Below are 23,330 nucleotides of genomic sequence, written 5' to 3'. Positions count from 1 at the left end.
AATGGATAAATAATGAATAAATGAAATAAAGAAACGACATCTTTTATTATTTTTCTTTCTTCTTTTTCTTATGTTTATTAAGGCCAACAATCTTTTTTGGTTTCAGAGTTAAAAAAAAGGTATTTACATAAAACCAAGCAATGCAACCTTATAAAACCATGCAATTCAATTTTCCTATAGTTCTACTTTTGCCTTCTACCTGTCAGCGAAATAGAAAATTATAGATAATGAACCGCCTTTACCCTACGGAAACAAGGGGTGCAAATTTCCAGATCAAACACACGCTGCCATTTATAACCTCTTGGATGCACTTCTTAATCTCGAATTTTAAAAAAGTGAAACGTACGTGTGTAAGTACATAAATGGGACAAAATACAGTTAATTTCGTTGAAATATCTCTAAATATATTTTATAACGGCGGCTAATCTGTACAAATAATTATTAAGCTCTCCTTCAGCCCTATATGGCATCCTATAACACAGCACTGGAATTTTGAGTTTTTCTGGTATTTCTGTTATGAAAACACTCATACCTTTTCTCGACAGTGTTTTCTTTCATCTGTTCCATCCTAGTTAAAGATTTCCTTTTTGTATTATCCACAGAGCTAGGTAAGCATTCTGTCATTTGATTTGAACGCAAGTAATATATAAATGCATCTAGTATGTAAGCCACATGTCTCAATGAGGTGATCTCCACTTTAGGGAGGGAATCACCGTGTTCGTTGTCATGGCTACGCATTAGTGAAAGTATGTACGTAAGGTATTCATGTCGTCCATTTGGTAGATCAGAAGCAGCTCCTGTGTGACTTGCTGCACCACGTCTAAATAGGAATAAAATGCAATAAGTAGCAGAAACATCGAGGCAATATATGTTTTTTACGCTAACGTACAAACTAAGAGTGATGATTTGTTAATGATTATTAAAGATTTTATACTTTTTTCGTCTGTTCTCTCCCCACGATCGCAATATATTGGTGGAACTGGCGCCCCCTCTATTTGCTTTTGCTTTTGTTTGTGAGTCAAACAATGGATGCTGTGGATGGGTAGGGTCGGATACAGCTGTTAATGATGCGCCAAATCTAACAAAAAGAAAGAGTTGCTAAAGTTCTGTACACACAGCTTAGACCGTCCTAAAAACTCATAGCTGGCTAGCGAAATTATCATATGTGGTCACATGTACCTCAGTTGAGCTTCGGTTGTGTCCATGACTTGCCATAACCATTTCCACGTGGTATGTAGATGTTGATCTGTCACCTCTCTACTCTTGCTAGTTACTGCTTCATCTGCACTCAAACTCAGCAAGTCAGATACCTGAAGATGTAAGGAAGGGTGAGGTAGGTACGGGTGTAACTAAGTCATAGTTATTGCCGGGTATAGTAGCAAAACACCGACTGAATAACATGAGGAATTACAGTTGACTACTAGTAACTTAACCTTAGGAAGTAGAAAATGTCCCATTTACCTAGCTTTGAAGTCAAAAAGTGATTTTTATAAGATACTATCCTCGCTACAATAGTTTAACTTTCAAACCTAAATATTTTACTGGAGTGTTTTCCCTACATATTATAAGGGGGACAGTTTCAAATCTCTGTATGTGAAAAGAGACGGAGCATCTATTAACAGTCACAGGGACCGTACAACCTCCAACAGTTACTGACACTCCAGTTACTCATCCTACACATGCCAAATATCACATTAACTGCTCCTACCTCTCTAACGAGGACAAAAAAAGTTCTCGCCAGCGCACTTGGTGCAGAGAACTTCGAACTAGCTGTTACTCCTTCCCCACTAGCACTTGCTCCAGATCTTCTTAATTGAGCTGTATCGATGAAAACCATTCCTGATCCCGACATATGAGCAGTGGTAGTGGTGGTGGGAGTAGACTGGGCGTTCTGGTGGCTTCTGACAGCCCATTGCAAGGCATGGGGAGCTGTATTGCCATCACCTGTTCCTATCAAATATAAATGCGGTATACTGTTAACAAACAGTTTTACATGATGTCGCGTGATAATCTATCACCATCGTAGTTAAAAGGGTTAAACTAGTGGCTATACACCGGGGCCTGTCTTAAATGACAGACTTGAGTGTATAGCAACTAGTTTAATGTGACACCCTAACAATTTCATTCGTTTACTCTTCACATTGAACTAATGTCTATACATCTAAACCTTGAATAAACAATGTTTAGATACTTATGAAAGAAAAACAAGAGAAAATTTGACACACTGCTTAAAGAAAAGAACCATTAACTTGATCTTAACCCTGCGTGAAAATATTTCCATGACTCTGAGAAAAACCCATACCGAATGTATTTCTATTCTCTGTGGTTTCACCAACGTTTTCATCATCTTCATCCTCATCGTCATCTTCATCCTCTTCCACTTCTTCATCTTCTTCACCATCTGATGTTTCAGCTGTCGAAAAGTAATGATCGTCATTTCCTCCGCGTCGCATGCGATTGGTAGTAGCAGCAGGTGTGGTGTTGTTAGACTGTGTTTCATTTGTATCGCCTGAAACAAAATAGAAGTTTGAATACTCATCTTAACAGTGTTGCCAGTCTCACTATAATGTCAAATTTGAGGACTTTTTGAGATGACAGCATCTTTTTAAAGGTTATGTCACAAATAAGGAAAAATTTTTGCTGTACTCATGTTGCATTTCTATGTAATTTTCCATGTAGTTTAGAAAAAACTAAAAATAAGAAGATTTAAGGATGTTTTAAAAAAATCTAATTTTAAAGGAAATTTAAGGAGCTTTGAGGAGACCTTTCATAACTGAAATGATTGAGAAGGCAGGGCAACCCTGCTCAAGTAAAAACTGCTGCCAGTTAATTCACTTTAATTTCCAATCTTCGATTAAATTATTATTTAAATGTTATAAAAATCTCGCAAGTGTGTAAGTATTGACGTTCTGCAGATAAAGTTATTTTTCAGCAGAACACAACGCCTGTAGATATTGCCATGCTATTGGGGATTTATGTTGTTTCTAGAAGCAGTAGGAATCAAATGGTCTACTATGTAGGGGCGAGTATAGTCAGAGTAAACCGAGTAAACGAGGTTTTAAAAGCAAATCTTACTTTAACTTCTCTTCATTTCTCAGAGTAGGATATTCTTAAAGACACAATATACACAAATTCTTAAAAATTACGGCATAAAAATTTTCAGACATATCACATCTGCAACTTCAAATCTGCATTGTAAAATGTTTCTCAGTGCTTTCTAGGCTTACCATATCGTTCTTAATGTCTTACATGTGGAAATTAATACGAAAGAAAACATAGTTATTCGTGCTAACCAACTGCTAAAGCACATCCAGTGAAGTTGAGCTTCGCCACGACAAGTAAGCAACTCCGCCCGTAGACTGATTTCTGTATCTTAATGCACTGGTAAAAAAATACATTAGATTTTTATACTTATTTTCTTACCGTTATTGCTCTCTTCGCTTTCACTGTCACTCTCAGCCAGCAAATCAATCTCCATATCTGACTCATGCACCTGCGTATCTTCTATAGATTCTTCTGTGGCATTCAGCTGACTCTGAGAGGCAGGCTCCTACAGATAACATTGTTAACAGTGAAACACGAATAAAAAAGTAACGCAGTGTCATAATTAGTGACAACTGTGCAAACATTTTATTAAATCACGCAAGTAAAAATTCCATGACTATAAAATATTACTATTTTATGAATCTTTCATTATTTTCAAAAGATTTTCCATAAGGGCAGTTTTTTTGCAGTATTTAAAATCATTTTAAATTTTAAATATACGTATTTACAGTTTTATAAAATATCTTTGTGACGATAAAATTTCACAGTTGAAAATTTGTCATGCAGTTTGGGAAGAAAAGTTTGGGTAAAAATTTATCTTGCAATTACTATGCTTTCCTAAAATAGTGAACTTGCAGCATATAGCTACACAGAACATCTACAGCACCCTCTACTACCCAAAACACACGTAACAACTCTATGTTTCATACCTCGGCTTCCATTTCTTCTTCCTCTTCTGGCTGCCCTCCCTCCACAGTCAGTGTGTTTGCAAATCGAACACGAGTTGATTGTGAATACGGAACAGAAGATCTTTCAGGTAATGGCAAAATAGAAAACAGTTCATCACTCACAGACGAACTATCTGGAATAGTACCCAAGGAGAAGGGTGATGAGGGGTATACCACGCCCATTCTAACAGGTGCAAAGATAGTTGCCGCAATGTTCGCCATTTCTTCAGCTGCTAATACATTTAAAGATAAAAACACTCTTTTGCATTGAGCTATGGCTGTTGATAACCTAAAAACAAAAATGTTAACTTCATAATGTACACACTGACAGTGAAATCCAAACATCAAGTTGGAATAACTAAAATTAAAAATTGCATAAATCTCATTAAATTTCTTTCAAATTCTGATTATGTTCAAGAAAAATTTAAAAAATCGAGAAACTTAATGCAGTGAAACTCCAGCCTAATTAACTCCCAAGACAAAAAAAAAGACTGCCTGCTATGTTAACATGTCATTCATTAATGGCAATACTAACCTACGTTTTAGAGACTACACTCATATTAAAAGAGAAGCACTACAAACCCTTTCTTTTTTGTCGCAGTGGTACCAGCGCACGAACTTAGTATTACATAAACTCTAATAACAGCACGTATGAATCTTTTCACCACTAATAAAACTTCATCACTGTTATTTTGCTCAATCTGTCGCAGAAGTGTTTGCACAAGTACTTCCAGAAACTAAACATGGCGGATCAAAACATTACTACATTTAATTTTTTGCAAGTTTAATCAAAAGAGAGTATATCTCCAATAGGCGGAATATTTCGAGCAGAATAAATTTGAGCATTTTGATTGTTTGACAGGATGAATTGTGGTCGTGTAGTATGTTCCACTAGCCAATCTGAATTTGAAGTTATTCTGCTCTGCTCGAATATTCTATCTAGTGGAGATGAACCTTATGCTGATGAGCACAGAGAATCATTTTACATATTCTGTTGTTTCCAATAAAGTAACAACTATAAAAAAAGTAAGAATAGGATAGGATATTAAACTAGAAAAAAATTAGATCAGATTCAAACTTTCTCTATGTGATATCATGGCTCAGTCACACTACAAAAATTTATGCTTAAAAATTTGAATTAAATAACAAATACATATCATATCATACATAAAAACAATTCTTACTTCAGAATTGCATTTCACAATGATTTATGAACAAAACAATTCTTACTTCAAAGTTGCATTTCACAATGATTTTATGAACAAAAACAATTCTTACTTCAGAGTTGCATTTCACAATGATTTTATGAACAAAATTATCCAGCAGTGAAGTACCGTGTTGTACATCCAAATATTTTCCAATCTCTTCTGGCTGCAACATAGAAGCACTGATAATCTGATCATCTAATGCATTAGCTCTATAAAAACAAAACAATAATGACGACTGAGAGAGTTTGTTAAAAGAGGCTTATGTTTACTGAGGTTTTATGATACAAAAGATTTTGATTTTGCGAGGTTTCGCTTTACTGAAATTGCAGTGAAGGCATTTTTTGATTACAGCACATCAATTTCCGCATTGCTAACATACTGCCTACCAGCGGGAGAGATTAAATCCCTGGTCCCGCAGATGAACCCACCACACTACTGCAATATAGTAGATACGCACGCAAATCTAGATGGCACGTCATTTACATCTATAAATATAACACATGCTTTCACTTTATGACCATCGCAATCCTGAATAACATTAATTTTGATAAGGCTGTAAGAAGAAATATTTGTTATGGTTAGCCACCCAATCGCTATAATAATAGCTTTATTTTGTTTGTTCGAAATTGTTGCATTGCATCTAAATTTATCACCACCTTGGGCTGACAGGTGGACAAAAATGCATGAAATACTGATGTTGGAAATACACACAATGGTTAAAAACCTAGGGACTGGCAAACCAGTGGATTCTACACGCTAAGGACTAGTACAAGATAAAAGCTTTATTTTCGTTTAACAGCGATAAGAACAAAGCGCACTCTACTTCGCAGTAACCGTACAGTAAGAATAATTGTTTTAAAAAAATTATTGTATAGTAATAAAAGTTCCATTACAACAGCTGACAAAAAAACACAAAAAACCTAAACTGTATTCATAATCTACAGAATAGGTCTGCCAAGTAAGAAAAATAAAACAGAAATGTTCTAAGTGTCGTCTAGATAATGCTGTTACATGGTCAAAATTTGTATACCAAATTTATACTACCCCTTACTTATCCATTAAAATCCTTCTTATTTTCCACAGCACACATTAAACAACATACCTTCTAGCTCCATTCTGATCACAACCAAATAATATCATCGACTTCAATGCATTCCAATTCTTCAAAATATATCCCAATGAAATCTTTGCAAACTTAGGCGGTTCCAACTCATGATCAGATGGTGGAGTTTGTGAGCGATTCTTCGAGCGGATGTTATTACCACCACGTTGCTTTGATGACTCCCCAGAATGTGTTTTATTTGGCATGTATTGTACCTGCTCATCAGCTTGTCGAGCTACAGTTCTCGCTAAGAACAGCAAAATATGTTGGTCTCTGAAATTTAAAAAGGGATAGGAAATTACAAATCAAACAAAAGCAGACACAAGACTTTTTTATTTTTAAAAACTTGTAAAAAAATTTACAGAAGTATGTTTATGGATATGTCAAGGATAAAATACCCCAGCATATTGCAATAAAAAATATACGAGAAAGTTTAACAAAACGATACAAGCAAACTTATTATAAAAACTAAAAAAACATTAAGCGAAAGTAACAAAAAAGCAGACTCGGAAGAAATAATATTGGTTGATTAAGCACAAATTCAATGAAAATCTTATGGAAATATAAAAATAAAAACAAAACAAAAAACACTTGGAAAAAAAGCTTTTCGTTAACAAGAGCAGAAACTTACAATCTTTTATACTTACTTTTTATTTGGTTTGGCAGAGAGATCTGTCTCATCAACTAAGAGGTGCAAAAGTTTCACTCGCTGGGGTTGATCACCAGGTACAAGAGACTTGCACGGGCATTTCTCCCAACAATCACAATAAGCAGTAGGAGATGTTTTTTTTAATCTAAATAAACAACTCTATAAATAAACAACACAGCTTTATAACAATAGCCATACTTTATCTGTCTGTCTACTAGAAAAGACCAGTCACGGTTACACGAAAGAGCAAATATAGTGTTCATCAACTTTGTTACAACATTTCCAATAATTTCCACACTGGGCTAGAGTAAACTCGCTTTACATGATATCCACCTTTACTTACTTGCATTCATGGCCAATATGGCAGACTTGTGCGCACTCAGTACAACAACAAAGCGGGCCAACTAAACCACATGTCTTGCATTCAAATATGTCTTGATTGATGTGCTTAGTCCCTGTCCACGTAAACGAACACGTGTCGTTGCAACAGAGCATTTGTAGTGGCGACATATCTGGATCAGTATTATTTGGACAAATCATTGCCATGAATTGTTCTTTATTTTGACTGGTTGATGATCCACATATACTTATAATAGTATTATAAATTTTAATGGCAGCTGCATAGGCACGAATTCTAACTGCAGACATAAAGGGGGTGTATCCAAGTGCATCCCTAGAAAAGTAAATAATAACTGGTAACAAACTAGATGTTTTAATTAATTTTCTGAAGTTATGTTTTAATTGTAACCTGATGATTGTACAAGATACATGAAACTTAAAGTTGTTAAAAAGTTGTAATATTCTTACTTGTTCAACAAATATTATAAGGCTGTTTTTTACATTGAGCACTCTGGAAACCAAGAAGAACTGTTTAACACATAAAAACTTTATTATGTATTTTTTCACATATATCACGCTTCTAGGACCAAAAATATCAGCCATTTTGTTAAAAGTTTAGAAGTTATAAGATCCATAAAATCCATTTAAGGTAATTGTGTAACTTTTTTTCTTGGATGGCATAAAGTAGGATAGATAACCCTACTTTATGCTTTTGTGGCATTTCACAGCTTAAAGAATTTCAAGCACTATTTTGATTTAACGGCAAGGACACAAAAATATTTTAGTCAACCCTATATAGATATACCTTTCTTTATAAATTTAAACAATAAAAATGTTAACAAAATCTTACTTCTGTGACAGTAGATAAAACAGGTGGCTTTGAAGAACTTCACTTTTCAAAAGTGCATCTAAGCAAGTCAAGCCATCGAATAATGGAACCCACATTGTTGGTTCGTATGGTTCGTCTTTTAATTCTAGACATCAAGGAATTAAAATAATGAAAGAGCTTCCATAGTTCGCTTTCTAAAGTTACAATATCAACACTGTTGTGGAAGATAGCTTTGAAAACAAAAACAAAATGATGCGAGTGTATAATGTAATATATTTATCTACATATGAAGCTGGATCTATGGCTGACTACAAGCCTTTCCTTGCCTGTTCTCGTTTTAACCAAAATTGATGATAGAAGGATTATGTTATAATTCACAGTGCCACAATTTTTACCACGAGATTCTGCGACATAATTCCCTTCCTGCTTTTACGTAGTTTCTCATTTTTTTTATTTATCCAACATCTATTTTACTTGCTTGTTTACTTGTCTTGAAATCAATTTTTTTTGTTTTTATAAGAAAAATGTTGTTGAAAAAAAATGCTGCTGAAAGACGAAATGTGAATATAAAGGGCAGGTAGTCCCGTGAATTTTTCTACAGGCTATCAACTAATAGAAACTGACAGTGGAATTTTTTTTTCAGTCAACAATTACATATGACAGTTTTTCTTGTTCTCCTACCTCCTTTACTAGCATTAGATTCCAGTGTGTTGCTAGATTGACTGGACATTTTGAAAGACTTCGAAGAAGCAGGACGACACGTCGAAATGCAAACATGCACTACATTTCGGTTTCCATCACAATTACTGTTGACTGCAGAATGTATTAATTCTAAAAAAAAGAGACAAATTTTACTTGCTTAAGATGTAGATTTTTGAACAAAAGGGTAATTCAATGTTAGTTTTAGTCTGGAATGTCAACTACAATTTTTCTCTTAAAAAACATAAAAAGTAACAGAACAAAATTGAGCAAAATCCTCTTACATAAAATTTTAAATTATGTTACCTTGATCGTCTTTAATTCTACACAAATACTGTTGCACTGCATCTCCATCACATCTCAGTATATTCTGCATTAACTCATTCTCTTTAAGCACCAAAATACTGATACACATCTGGCTTGTTTCTGTTTTCTTTAGACCTGACACGAAACATGTCATTGATGAAAGATTTGACCAGCTTGGATTTTGAATGCCCCCCACATTATCTTTTACTAATGGATACAAACAACCATTTGGATCTTGCATTAGGACTATCGACTCCTAAATAGAAAGAAATCGCACCAAAGTTACACAAAAATTGACATAAATAATAGATTGTTTGGTTCTTTAAATCGACTAACTTATGTAGCTACATATGACAAGCTCATTCTAATATGTTTGGACACATACTACAACATTTTCAGCCTGCACTTTTTTCTATTTTGGAAGAAGAAAAGATAAACATTACCAAACAAAAAGAAAAGACTGCTGTAAAAACAGTTTTAACTTTATCCTACAACTTAAGTACAACTTACTACTCCAGATGATAATAAGGTAGAGCTGAAGGGTACAGATTTTGATAAGAATGTTGCTGGTTCACTTTGTATATTACCACCTGGTTCAGGTCGACTTGATGCTAAACTAAACAACGAGTAACGCAATCCATTGGAAGTTTTCAGAATAGCATGTACACCTAAAATATGTAAAATATTGAATAAGTTTAAAGTCCTCTCAAATAGCAGCTGGTTCATTCAATTACAGTTGATGGTCACTGACTACGACACATTGATGGTCACTTACTACGACACATTGATGTTACGAAAGTCGATAAGTTGTAAAAAAAGATCATAATACTGTTTTTTATGTGTCAGTAAAACCATGCAAAGCAGTAACACAAACAAGTGACAAGTGATAGCTCATTTAAACACTATACCTTTTTTGTCAAGTGCAAATGTTAAAACCTTTGAGCCTCCTGGTACTATTAACTGCTTTGGAGCCTTCTGATAACATTCTGGCATTTTTGGTGGTGTTGTCCATTTCACAATCTGAAGTTAAGGTAAAGGTAAGGGTAAAAACATGTACAAATTGTGTAGTGTTGTCTAAAAACAAATCGTCATCGGTAAAATTTTCAAATCATTTTATGATAGGAGTAAGAATCAATTTTTACACAAAAGAAAAACCCAAATTAAAAATTTTGGTGTAATAAAAATATTAAATTTCAATGTAAAAGTATTACTATCATTATTAATTAATTATTAATCGACATATATTTCAAGCAACCATAAATTACAATGGTTCCTAATGCTGAAATTTGTAGGTACTTAATGTATGTGCAAACGTAAATTCAATCAGAAATAAACAAAATGAACATGAGCAAAAAGAGCATAGATAAAGGAAGCAGTCAAATTATCATACAAAAGTCTTGTAGAAACTATTGAACAATTATAATAATTATTATAAGAGTAAAAAAGTAGTGCAAAAAAGGATGAGAATATTTTTGCAGGTCTTCCCTCAAAAGTCTACTAAAATTCTTAAAGTCTGCAATGATTCAGAACAAAGGCCCTATTTAATAGTTTTTAAACAAAACGGGTTTAGCATGGGTGTAAAAACTATCCAAAAAATATTTTATTTAACATACCTGCAACTCATCTTTTCGACGTATCACGCTTTCTCGTAGCATCGAGTCCACATCAGTAGCACTTTTGGCATCACTTTTGGCATGTGCAGAAAAATGAACCATTGCATAAGCACCATCTACTTTTAATACTTCACCAACAGGCACGTTTCGTACTTCTTCAACAAATATGACATCTTGCAAGCACCATTCCTCTTCTTTTAAAATATCACAACCTAACTCGACCTCTGAATATTTTCGTTCTAACAAAAAGAAAACACCCCAACAAACATAAAAATTACAGACTAAACTTGGTTAAGGAAAATCGCCTATTCATTTCCAGCATCAACAAAAACAGTGGACTTCACCCAACCCTCACTTACTTCTAGTAATTGGCGTCACAACATTTGGTTGGTCATCTTTAGAAACATTAGAGACACCTTCACCCTTATCCATGTTTTCTTTGACTTCTATGTTGGTAGGAATGCTCCTTCCTGGTTCAATTATTTTAAAACGGCACTTTTCACCGATATCCCATGCTTTGTCCACCAGTTTACCAACCCTAGGTTCACCGTTAACTGTAGTGAAGCCAACAGCACCAGGATAGTAAAGTGGACAGCTTCTAATGCACACCTAAAACAAATCAAGAGAATGTAAACAAAGTCTCACAGCACAATGTAACTTCATAAAAATAAAAGCTTTTAACTTTCCATCTTGGAAAATGAAGAGGAATATCTTTAAGAAACATTTTTATCACGAGTGACTGGTGAGAAAAAAAAAGAATGAGGAAAAAGACTACATAGATATCATAAGATATCTATGTCAGCAGTATATTGATATGGTCTAGTGAAATGTTAGTAAAACCCCAAAAGCCCTTACCAATGTGCCTGGCTTGATCTGACTACTCCCAGCAATAGCACTTTTCTTGGCTTTTGTTTTTACTTTATCTAAAATCTTTTTTCTTTGCTCATAAGGAAACATACCCCTAAATAAAATGTGCATACCTTAACATTCTAGTGGGAGTTTAAGCAGACATAAATTCATGTGAAATGTACTCCTCTCTGTTCAAAAGAGGAGGGATGACGAAAGCAAATAGAACCTTTAGAAAATTGTGTTGACAGAAATTTTACCAGAACTTAACTGGTCAAACTTGGTAAAACGTACACAGAAATGAGAAAAGTATGTTTGCTGTGGCTAACAAGTATAATTCAGGGCAAAATTTTTTAGTAAAAATAGAAACAACAGAACAGTAAAATAAAGTAACCAACATACCACCAATAAATAGAGCCATTGGAAAGTTGAACGCATGAATACAAATTACAAACATGAAGTTGTGTCACTAGATGACTTTTGAATTCTGGATATGCTTGCAAAGGAATCTCCAATCTATAACCTACAGCAGCTAAAGTTTCATCCAACCATGTTGCAAGCTATGGAAAAGCACAATTATAAAAAAGAAACTGCAATATAAAGAAAGGACATTTTTAAGGAACTCGGACAAACTTAAAAATAATATTTTCTAATCACAATAATACATCAGGAAGATTATGGTCTGTTATATGAAATGCATATAAAACGAGAAATTTGCTTACCTTGCCAGAGTTTGTTAAAATGCTTATTCTAATGCTACATGCTGCAATTTTTGATATTTTTTCGTTATTTGTAATTTTCATATCCACAGCTCTAGGGTGCGTGTGTTCGTTGTTTCGAACATTGGGTGGATGTGGATCATTCCATTTCCAAGACTGCAGAAAACCATCATTGGTAACTGCAACCAATTCAGAATAAAGTGATACCATTTCAGCAAACTTGAGATTGTCTTCGTTGCTCTAAACAGATTATGGTTAAATAAGTATTATTAACCTATTTAAAATGCGAAATAAAGAAGAAAACTGGGCAGCTAACGAACTGTGGAACAATTATACTAAAAGCTTTTATAATTAAATCAAAATTGATAAGGGGTCATCTACAAAATTCGTAGCAATTCGTATCAAAAAAATTCGTATATGCTATACGAATTTTCTTTTGCCATACAGTAATTAAATTCGTATGAAATTTTTCTAAAATCGTATAAAATTCGTATGAGTTTTTAATTAAATTCGTATGAGTTTTAAATTAAATTCGTATGAGTTTTAAATTAAATTCGTATGAGTTTAAAAAGTTCGTATGAGTTTTAAATTAAATTCGTATAAGTTTTAAATTAAATTCGTATGAGTTAAATTCGTACGAGTTTAACAAAAAATTCGTATGAGATTTTAATTAGATGCGTATGGTTTTAAAAAAAAGAAAATCGTTTGACATTGTATTAAATTCGTATACGAGTTTTAAAATAAAATGTTTTTTTAGATCGCATTTTAAAAGTTTAAAAACGAAAAACGGCGATAGAAATGTTTTTTTAGATCGCATTTTCGAAAGTTGAAAAACGAAAAACGACAATAGAAATGTTTTTTAGATCGCGTTTTAAAAGTTGAAAAACGAAAAACGGCGATAGAAATGCTTTTTTAGATCGCATTTTAAAAGTTTAAAAACGAAAAACGGCGATAGAAATGTTTTTTAGATCGCATTTTAAAAGTTAAAAAACGAAAAACGGCGATGGAAATGTTTTTTAGATCGCATTTTAAAAGTTGAAAAACGAAAAACGGCGATAGAAATGTTTTTTTAGATCGCATTTTCAAAGTTTAAGAACGAAGAACGACGATAGAAATGTTTTTTAAGATGCATTTTAAAAGTTGAAAAACGAAAAACGGCGATAGAAATGTTTTTTTAGATCGCATTTTAAAAGTTGAAAAACGAAAAACGGCGATAGAAATGTTTTTTTAGATCGCGTTTTAAAAGTTGAAAAACGAAAAACGGCGATAGAAATGTTTTTTTAGATCGCATTTCAAGAGTTTAAAAACGAAAAACGGCGATAGAAATGTTTTTTTTAGATCGCATTTTAAAAGTTTAAAAACGAAAAACGGCGATAGAAATGTTTTTTTTAGATCGCATTTTAAAAGTTTAAAAACGAAAAACGGCGATAGAAATGCTTTTTTAGATCGCATTTTCAAAGTTTAAGAACGAAGAACGGCGATAGAAATGTTTTTTTAGATCGCATTTTAAAAGTTGAAAAACGAAATATAATTCGTATGAAAATTCGTATAAAAGAGAATATAATTCGAATGACAATTCGTATGAAAGAGAATATAATTCGTATGACAATTCGTATGAAAATCGTATAAAAGAGAATATAATTCGTATGACAATTCGTATGAAAATCGTATAAAATTCGTATTAGATTTTTTAAAAATCGTATAACTATTTAACACTATACGAATTGTATACGATTTTTATACGAATTAAAAGCAATTAAATTCGTATATGTTCGTATAAAATATCATACGAAATTTGTAGACGACCCCTAATTTAAAAGGCTATGTTAATCAAGTTGATAAATACCCTCAGTGGTGGAGAGGTGGAGAGTGTAAACTCACTTGCAGAAACAAAACATAAATTTAAGTTTTACAGAAAGGAAAAATATTATTTAGATAGCAATAATCCTGTAACAATTATGCTTAAACTACCACATTAACATTTAAAATAAACTTTCTTCAAAATGTGTTGAGACATGAACAATAACTATTTGCAGATGTGATGTTATGCACGAAAGTTATTTTTTTAATTGAGCTGTTTTAAGACATTTAAGAAGGTAATCCTTGGTGAAATCCCAATTGAGGTCTACAGTCACTATTTTATATTTCTAGATTTCACTAAAAGACAGAAGTGACAAATTCATGCAGAGGCTTATTGCACATACCTGCTCACATGTCCACCACTCAATCTCTCCGAATCTGTGAGTAGTATCAGCTTGTTTAGAAGATTTAATCTTAATAGGTGAGGATGCGTTAGCAGATGCCTTATCTTTTCCTTCCATCATTAACATGCCCCACCATTTGTCTCTTATACGTGAAGCAGAAAAATCTTTATCACGATCTGCAGATGATGAACTATAAACATAAAAGTGCAGAGCGTTAACTTTTCTTAGCTTACCTCTGTTTTGACTAATTACTGTATGAATTATACAAAATGCACCTCTCATCATAGCGTAGGTTCACCAATCACAGAGATTTAGCCAGTAAACATTGAGGATATTAATTTATAAATAAATACTGTTGCTCCATTGTTGTTTAAATTTGCTATTTGAGAGAGGTGCTTATATTTCAAAGTTCTGACCTTATGTAGGCAACAAAAAGGTTTTAGAAGTACTGTCAACAAACTAACTTTTCATTTTGTGTTGCTGGTCTAGTATTTGTTAGTCTCGATTCAGCACGTGTGTACGAAGGATTATAAATAATATCTTCAGAGAATATAGCATCTCTCTGGACAACAAATGGCTCATCTCCAGGTATACCAGCTTCAAATATTGACATTAAGTCTTCTAAAAACAACGCAAACTTAAATAAACATAAATGTGTCTTTAATCAGTCAGTACTGCAAGCAAGATATTGACTAGCATTAATGTTCAAATCAATTGTTCGAAATGGTACTGGAGTCGCTAGTCTGTGCTAAGTATGCACATAATACTAATGTCTAGGCTATACATCTCGTTGAAATTTGTACAGGATGACTAGGCTGACTAGTTTACACATTTTAAAAAGGTTGTTTTGTAACCTTAGCAACCCTAGTAAAAATTCATTGAACCTAAATTTAATATGTGAATCAAACTTTCGCTTTCGCAACTCTTTTTCTCTGATAAGCTAACAGCAAAAATTATTTGAAGACAGGCAAATAAAAATACAAAAGAGGATTGCAAATATTAAATTAAAATTAAGAGTTATAAAGGAAATGATTACCGCTTGGAATATATGTTTCCTGCATGTAAGCATCTTCATCTTGATCGTCAGGATCATCATCATCACGCGATAACAAGTTATTAACTGCAAGATTAACATCTAAACTCGTCTTCTGAAGCTCTCGAATTATCACTTGTCTCGATTTGCCTTGAAGTACAACTTGCGCCTAACAATAAACATTGTAAATTTGAATTATTTTCCATCCATCCATTATGCATGTTTTATTGTTTTTTTTTAATTCAAATTTATTTTTTTTATGATCTATTAGGAGCCAGTTTATAAGAATGGAGCCTAGATAAAATACGTTTTTTAAAGCCTGGCACAGGCAAAGTTTTACTTTTTTTATTAAATAATTCATATTGTCTATAATTAGTGATATATAAATTGGAAATGTTTGCTAAACAATACACTGAATGGTGTGACTTTTTAATATTCCATGCTGTGAAGTATCAACTTTTTAAAGAATAAAGAGTATTTTAAATTAAGTCGTTTTTCACATGCCTCACTGAAATTTAAAATAAAATGTCTTAAAAAAAGTATTTAAACCTAACTTTCATGGCTAGACTTGATATCTCAGATACACTTTGGAATAGGTGATGTTTCATGCCCACTTCCACATAAGTTTGTGGAGAATGGACAGAGAAACTTAAAATTAAAGCTTAACATAAATTTTTCGATTTGCCCCTCCCTTAAACACAAATCATTAAATTATATGGTAAAAGCTTTAAATTAGAACAACTTAAAACTGAGGACTAGTTAAAACAAATGTTTAAGTAAGCTCTACAACGTAAGTTTAACATAAATTTTATCTGGTTCTGCTAACACAATTGACATTTAGAAATCTATTTTACTAATGTTAACTATTAAATACGATAAAAAAAATTTAAATTTTTAGTGTAATTTCAATTAAATTATTAAGTTATTGCCTCCTTTATTACTCAGTGTCCTATTTTACATCCTTTTTCCTCTTTATGTTAAATTTGTTTGTTATTTACATTTTTGTGGTTTGCGGTTTGCTGTTGTTTCTTCAGGCTTTAAGAAGTCTTCTTTCTAACCCCTGTTTTTTACGATACAATCTTTAAAATAAATTTGCTACTTTTTTTAAATCAGAGTTGTCCTTTAAATTTCGTTGATAATAGTGTACTAGAAAAAACACAACAGTTTTACCTGTTACAGAATAGTTCTGTACTATAATCAATTATTCAAACCTGTGATATTAGCTCTTCTGGTACAGCGGAGGCTGGTATTACAGCCCGGCTGCTTATCCAACCTGATCCAGCTCTACCTCGTGTGGCACGAATTATTCTTCCTCTACCCCGAGTTACAGGAGCACGACTTGCTAAAACGCTACTACTTGTCCCACTGGATGTTGTACCTGATGAATTTGCTACCCTGTGTGTAGTCCATCTTCTGCAAAAAAATCAACCTTATATTTTTCAAAAACATACAGCTTAACATACAAAAATATCATAATAAGAAAAAAAGCTTCATTCATTAAAAACAATACTAAATTAAAGATGAGTAATATTTGCATAAATCTGGTACTTTTGTTGCATGATGTCAAGAAGACTAGAGAACATGACTTCAAAGGAGTAAAAACATGTATTTTAAAGTTATTATTTTTGGGAATAGAATAATTGCACTTCAAATTTATTCATGCAAATTCCAATCAGCAAAAATCGAAATATGTACTGCAATTTAAAGTAAGGAAAGTTGACTTCTGTCTGTTAAAATATATATTTGATGATTCAATATGTCATTTATTGTCTTATTTCTGCCCAATTCTACTCACTCCAACAGAGCACAATTCATTCTAGGGTCTGTTATATAAGGTCAGGTGCCATTCAGTAGGATATACATTACTCAACAAGTCAAACAGGAAAGAAAAAAAAAAGAATCATTGAAAGTAGAAGCTTTTTTGCACCTAAATCAGTCATAATATTTCTGTTATATAATTCTCGCCTGAAAAGTTTTTATCAAAAATATGTAATTTTCTTTTTGTTTCAAATCAATTATAATACTGGGAGTTTTGTAATAAAAAACGCCATTATAATCGCATCTATAATTACAATAACCCCTATACCATTAAATTTTTTTACTTCATGGAATATGTCAAGAAGCACTTCCATGTAGAATTTTTCATATCGACTAGTTTATTTAAAATAACTACACTTTAAAATACCAGTTACTGTCTCAAAATGTTTGCATAACTTGTACAAAAAAACTTTGTATCTATTTACTAAATCTTTTAAATCATTTTATTTTTAATACAATTGTATAGAGTTTGATATAATGTTAAATGAAGTTCGATGTAATTTACACAAAGAATAATAAAATTCATTTCGTTATACAAAGTTTGTTTATAATAATTCCGCTATTAGTACATCTTTATTCAAAAATAAAAATGATCAAGTTTGTTTCATTATACAAACTCTATTATTACACATTTATTCAAAAAACTTTAACTACAAAGTTGTTTCTGATACATCAAACCATAAACCCTATTCGGTCCAAAGAGGGGAGGGACTGGAATGTTTTATTGCTTTGCATTGGAATAATTATGTGTAATAATTATTACTCTGGTACTTTTGAAGTTTGTGTTATCATAAGAAACATGGTAATTTCCTTCACTTAATTTTTATTTTATTTTTATTTGAAAGAAGCACTTTGTATGGCTTTTTTTGACGAATTGAAAGAATTTGTAGCATTGGTATGACATGAAAAAAGGTGCATAAACATTTGTAAAATTTAATTATACATAGCCTAAATACAAAAAGAACTTACCCAAGAGCACCAGACAATGAATTTAAGGTATCACCAGAAATTGTAAATGTATGTTCATTTTGTGAAGAGGTTTCTGCTAAACAAATAAGAAGTTACCAATTATATACTAGTTCATTATATATACTAAAGTGGAATAGGGAAAAATTTCACTTAATTAGTGATGATCATTGCTGACTGTGTTTCTCCCTAATTAAATGATCTGTTTGTCGGCCATTACCCAAAAAATATTAAGACTTGTTAACATGTTATACTTTTGTGTAGAGCTTTATGGTGGCAGAGCGTTGCCATAATGAAATTTTGCAAAGACTTTTTGTTTTTTAAATTGTTTTTGCCAATTTAACTTATATTTAAAAAAATATTTAAATTTACTTTAAAGGAAATTAAATTGAATATGGAATTTAAAGTTTTCAAAGATAAAAATGAAAGTGAATTAAATTTTTGCATGGCCGACAGTTGACACATGGTTTTGAACGATAAAGTATAGATGCATGTGTTTGTTATTTAGATATCGCTATTGCAAGTAACATATAAAAAAAAGATACTTCACGTGAAGAAGACCCCAAAAAGTATGTTTTGCAAGGATTACTGGGTGAAGAAATGTTAGTTTTATGATAAGAGACTATCCTCATTATGCGTGGAGTTTATAAACTTTAGATTGTAGATTACTGTATTAAGAATTTATTTCATTGGCAAAAGTGCCCATTATTTAAGCGAGGGCAGTCATCGAGGCAGAAATAAAAGGACCTGGCCAGCTGGTTGGCTACGGAGCCATGAAAAAACATTTGCTCAAAATACCATGTGATAGAACATACAACATAATGTACAATATTAACCCAGGTTTACTTGAAAATAGGAGACCAACTTTAAAAAATCGAAAAAGAGATATTAATTTTGCATCAAAGGGCTTTAAACGTTCTTTCCTGCAATGGGCATGACAAATAATGGGATACCAAAACTCTACATTTCCATTAGCCATGTACGGTTGTATCGATGCAAACAGTTGTAAGGTTTTTGGTTGCGCAAATGGACATCGAATTCAAAGCCAGAGCTGATAGGCAAGTGGTATGTGGAATACTCGTACGGGTCAAGAATATTACCTGCTTATCTCAGAATGGATCGTGTTTGCTACCAGCTCGCTACCAGCAGTAGTGAACTTTTCTCACATATCTGTGTTGCTGCACTTAGCCACCATAATGGACTGCATGTTCTACTTTCTCTCAAGGTTGTTCCCGGGTATCTTTTTTTACACTTTATTAGCCATACTTTTAAGTCACATTTTGGCAATCCTTGGCCACAAAGAAATTAAATTAAATTTTTTCAAAGTATATTTTTAAATTTATTTCAAAAGCAAGAACGATTTTGTGACAAGAAAGAAGAGTAAGTTTTTTCTCAAATGTAAAATTCCAATTTAAAAAAAATATTGATTTCAGATTTTAAAGTTTTAAAAATGAATTAAAAACAAGTGGCATTTTAATTTCTTTAAATGGCAACAGTTGTCACCCAAAATAATATATAACATCATACACTTCTGTCAGATCAATATGGAGATATTAGGTCATATCGTCATCAGATCATTTGTATGCAAAAAAATATTTTTCATAAATTTTAAAAAATAATTTAGCATTACCAAACACAAAACAAAACATTAGGAAATGTGAGATTTAAGTTTCAGATTGCATAGCTTTCTACCTTTCTATATGTGTAAAACGGACCTGGAGAAAACATAATCAATCAAGCAACTTTTTAAAGGGAACACTTACCAGCAGCAGATGAGAAAACAGCAGTCATCGCAGCTTTCTTTGCAGATGTGGTTGGATGCAATGTCTCTTCATCACTACTGCATAAAACAAGAACAGCAGGTGTTCAGATAAAAAGTATTCAATCAACTTGACATAAACTGACAGGCAAAAATGTATTTCTTGAAATTACAAAAACTGTTCTATAAATAATGAAATGATTTTTTACCTTGGTTCTTTTGCTGTGCTACAAGTTGTTCGTTCTGAATTAACATGAAATGATACACGACAGATTTGACCGTTCTAAAAGTGTTAATGGAGTCACTATTCGTAATACTTAAATTTTGGTTTTAAATAACCAAAACATATAAAAATGACTTTAAATAATAACAACAAATGTTTCACATTGTGACAATCAAAGCTATGAATTGAATAGCAAACACAACTATACACAGTGCTTGCTTGATGGTCACTGATGTGTGCAAGGTGTTGGCTTACCTTTTCAAATAACATAAAAATTAAATCAAAATTCCCAGTTTTGAAGTTTCAAAGCAGTGATGGATAAAAAATTGGAGAGCCTGCAGGTCAAACTCATAAATTTTCATTTAGAAAAAGAAACATGCTTGAGAAATTTTTTTTCGAAAAGTTGCAATGCAAACTTTTTAATTTCTTGTTTATGTCTCAGATATAACCAATATAGCTTTTATATAGGAAATGGTAAGAATATTAGCTTATCTCCTGCTTAAAAAAACAAATTGATTTCGTATGAAAGAGCTTGAAGTGCTGTCTAGGAAATTTTTTATTTTTTGAAAAATCTTTTTTGGTTGGTGAGATACAAGTCTTCACAGCTTAGCTCATTGTGTGGAATTATGACATCATGTTACATTTTTTTTTTACTTAATCAAAAAAGCAGTTGATATTTATCAAGTAATTAGGAAATTTATAATTTTTAAGTCGCCATTAGCTGTCATGAGGGTTAAAAGGTTTAAAGTTAATTACCAATACCTTGGAAACAAAAAGCTTCCCTTATTTCAATTTTCAACAGGCTATACAATGAAGAAAATGACAATACTATTGAAATTCATTTCTGGTTCTGGTATTTACCTGCATAAGAAATGCTAGATGATTTGGCCCAACAACACATTGCTTTACTTTCGATGCATCTAACTCAGGAAGGATTGAAGGTCTGTAAAAAAATAAAAAAAATAAAAATTGTAACTCACTTACAACTTGGATGTAAAAAAATGACATCAAAGTTATAGCCGACATCTTCTCCCATCATCCCGTTTAGTCCCAACCCCACCTCCAGACTAAACTTGGTCCTATTACTAACAAGCAATCCGATTCAATTCATAATCAGGAGGTGATTAAAAAAATGCATGCCTGATCTAAAATCGTTAACTTTATACCCATTTCTCCTTGTACAATTTTGTTATCTCCTCTCTTATAAGCATATGTCACTTTTTATCTCAACCATTTCTGAATGGTTTACTGTTCTAATTTATTTCTGCCTTTTAACCCACTAGAAAGATAAATATTTTTTATGTTACTAGAAAAAACCAACAACGATTGATAAAGGTTGGTTGGTAATTGGATTGATAAAAAAAAATTCTTACAAGTCAGCAGATGCATTTCTTGAGTCTACAAGATCTTTCAAACTAGAGAAAAAAATAAAAAAGAAGAAAATATCATATGCATCAAGCTGCGAATAATATTTACAAAATAACGCAAACACAAAAAGTAGAGTGTATTTACAATGGAAACAGTCTTCAAAGAATTGACACAAAACTTAGATCAACAGGGTAATACAGACATTTAACATCATGCTACATTCTTGTCTTAACTTAACACTTCGACACACGCCTAGAAGAGCATAGGGTGTATTCTTTCAAGGTTGTTAGGGTTGGTCACATGAACTCGACAATTTTAAACATGCAATGTGTTCCAAACCTAGACTTTTCTTCATTGATGAGACTGAGCTGAAGTCAACCTCTACTTAAAAAAAAGTAGGAAAACAAATATTAAATGTCAGAAGTTAATGAAAGTAATTCATACCTATCACTATATTGTTCCTGTGTGCAAGTTGTAGGATGTGCCAGCAACAAAATCGATGACATTCTACTATGATCTACAAAATCAAAATTAACTTTAATTTTAATGGATACTTTTCATCTGTATACAAGTAACAAGAAATTGCGATAAATTTGAAATCAGACATACACGTTCATTCATTGTTCAAGAAAAAAATTGGTAATATTTAAATAAAAATAACTTAAAGAGAACCCAAGGTTAACATAATTTTTTTGGCCAAAATGACACTTGTTTGCCCATCCCAGGCTTCTTAATTTTTTTCTGACGACCTAATAACTTGGGATCTGCAGGTCTGTTTGCAATCAAATTTTGTGAGTAAACATTATAGGCCTATCAATAAGAAAATAACACCCAAGCAATAAATCGCTCTCTGAAAGTTACAATAATTTAAACTGGGCAAGCAACCTAAATGATAGGTTTTAAATGCATACAAGTTAGGCCACCCTCAAAAATATAATTGGTTAGCATCACCCGACCGACTCACTTTGAAAGGCGAAAGTTGAGTCGGGAAGTCTGTAAATTAGTAAAAAATAAACAAACAATTCACAAACATGCAACAAAATCCACCATTTATCTTTTCAGCGGTCCTCTGAATTACGGTTGTTACGTCAGAATGTTATTTCGATAGGGGACTGCCCTGCGCTACTCAGTGTTATATTTTCATGTTTCGCATTTATACGGCAATACAAGCGAAAACCATGGGAATAACATTGACTGACAAAAATTGAACTTGAAACGGAGGCTAAAAATACAGCTGGCTTATATTAAAACGAATATCCAACCAATATCCAACCGACCGACTCACTTTTGTAATTAGAAATGACGCTAACCAAACATAATTTTGACTGTGGCCTTAGGGCAATAAATTAAAAAAATTAAACCAAACAGATATTGAAAAAAAACATTTTTCTCCTTTGGGTGGGAATTTAGGAGGGTGCCGTTGTCCGCCGAAACCGCCCGTACTTTCCCAAACACGCCAAAACTCGCCCGGAACATTCCCGAAATGCAACACCTTGTAACATAAACATGGCGGACGACAGTTGAAAGAACGCGCTTGAAGAAAAAGGAGGTAATAAAGTTTATATATAAGTTATTTATCAAGTAAATCTTATCAAAAAACATATAAACAAATCTTTTAAGAACTTAGTGTTAACATCCTACTGTCTGACTCTAACAA

The 23,330-nt window shown here is 32.5% G+C and overlaps 1 protein-coding gene across 3 annotated transcripts in view; it reads right to left on the bottom strand.

Annotated features, from left to right (window-relative positions):
* The window catches only part of LOC130647472 (E3 ubiquitin-protein ligase UBR5-like), a 28,344-nt gene extending 6,120 nt beyond the window's left edge, over nucleotides 1-22,224 (bottom strand). Inside the window, exons 1-32 of one of the 3 annotated variants that reach the window (XM_057453339.1) lie at nucleotides 22,118-22,224; nucleotides 21,679-21,720; nucleotides 21,167-21,248; nucleotides 20,292-20,365; nucleotides 20,087-20,163; nucleotides 18,327-18,402; nucleotides 16,751-16,952; nucleotides 15,543-15,708; nucleotides 14,971-15,127; nucleotides 14,507-14,696; nucleotides 12,306-12,542; nucleotides 11,986-12,143; nucleotides 11,593-11,698; nucleotides 11,097-11,346; nucleotides 10,738-10,976; nucleotides 10,033-10,144; nucleotides 9,635-9,792; nucleotides 9,125-9,380; nucleotides 8,801-8,950; nucleotides 8,141-8,264; nucleotides 7,295-7,624; nucleotides 6,950-7,096; nucleotides 6,303-6,575; nucleotides 5,271-5,409; nucleotides 4,575-4,729; nucleotides 3,975-4,281; nucleotides 3,424-3,550; nucleotides 2,303-2,509; nucleotides 1,709-1,950; nucleotides 1,180-1,310; nucleotides 935-1,078; nucleotides 533-820 (exon numbers count right to left, since the gene is read on the bottom strand). In XM_057453339.1, the coding sequence (XP_057309322.1) occupies nucleotides 533-820; nucleotides 935-1,078; nucleotides 1,180-1,310; nucleotides 1,709-1,950; nucleotides 2,303-2,509; nucleotides 3,424-3,550; nucleotides 3,975-4,281; nucleotides 4,575-4,729; nucleotides 5,271-5,409; nucleotides 6,303-6,575; nucleotides 6,950-7,096; nucleotides 7,295-7,624; nucleotides 8,141-8,264; nucleotides 8,801-8,950; nucleotides 9,125-9,380; nucleotides 9,635-9,792; nucleotides 10,033-10,144; nucleotides 10,738-10,976; nucleotides 11,097-11,346; nucleotides 11,593-11,698; nucleotides 11,986-12,143; nucleotides 12,306-12,542; nucleotides 14,507-14,696; nucleotides 14,971-15,127; nucleotides 15,543-15,708; nucleotides 16,751-16,952; nucleotides 18,327-18,402; nucleotides 20,087-20,163; nucleotides 20,292-20,365; nucleotides 21,167-21,248; nucleotides 21,679-21,720; nucleotides 22,118-22,179 (5,408 nt within the window). In that variant the 5' untranslated portion in view covers nucleotides 22,180-22,224. The remainder of the gene's footprint in view (nucleotides 1-532; nucleotides 821-934; nucleotides 1,079-1,179; nucleotides 1,311-1,708; nucleotides 1,951-2,302; nucleotides 2,510-3,423; nucleotides 3,551-3,974; nucleotides 4,282-4,574; nucleotides 4,730-5,270; nucleotides 5,410-6,302; nucleotides 6,576-6,949; nucleotides 7,097-7,294; nucleotides 7,625-8,140; nucleotides 8,265-8,800; nucleotides 8,951-9,124; nucleotides 9,381-9,634; nucleotides 9,793-10,032; nucleotides 10,145-10,737; nucleotides 10,977-11,096; nucleotides 11,347-11,592; nucleotides 11,699-11,985; nucleotides 12,144-12,305; nucleotides 12,543-14,506; nucleotides 14,697-14,970; nucleotides 15,128-15,542; nucleotides 15,709-16,750; nucleotides 16,953-18,326; nucleotides 18,403-20,086; nucleotides 20,164-20,291; nucleotides 20,366-21,166; nucleotides 21,249-21,678; nucleotides 21,721-22,117) is intronic. The other 2 variants (XM_057453340.1, XM_057453341.1) reach the window with 2 other exon arrangements.
* Nucleotides 22,225-23,330: the final 1,106 nt, after the last annotated feature.

This window comes from Hydractinia symbiolongicarpus, chromosome 6 (genome assembly GCF_029227915.1).
Source record: "Hydractinia symbiolongicarpus strain clone_291-10 chromosome 6, HSymV2.1, whole genome shotgun sequence".
NCBI classification, from domain to species: Eukaryota; Metazoa; Cnidaria; class Hydrozoa; order Anthoathecata; family Hydractiniidae; genus Hydractinia; species Hydractinia symbiolongicarpus.
Note: the sequence above shows the minus strand (reverse complement) of the source record. Positions and strands in the feature narration are given on the sequence as shown.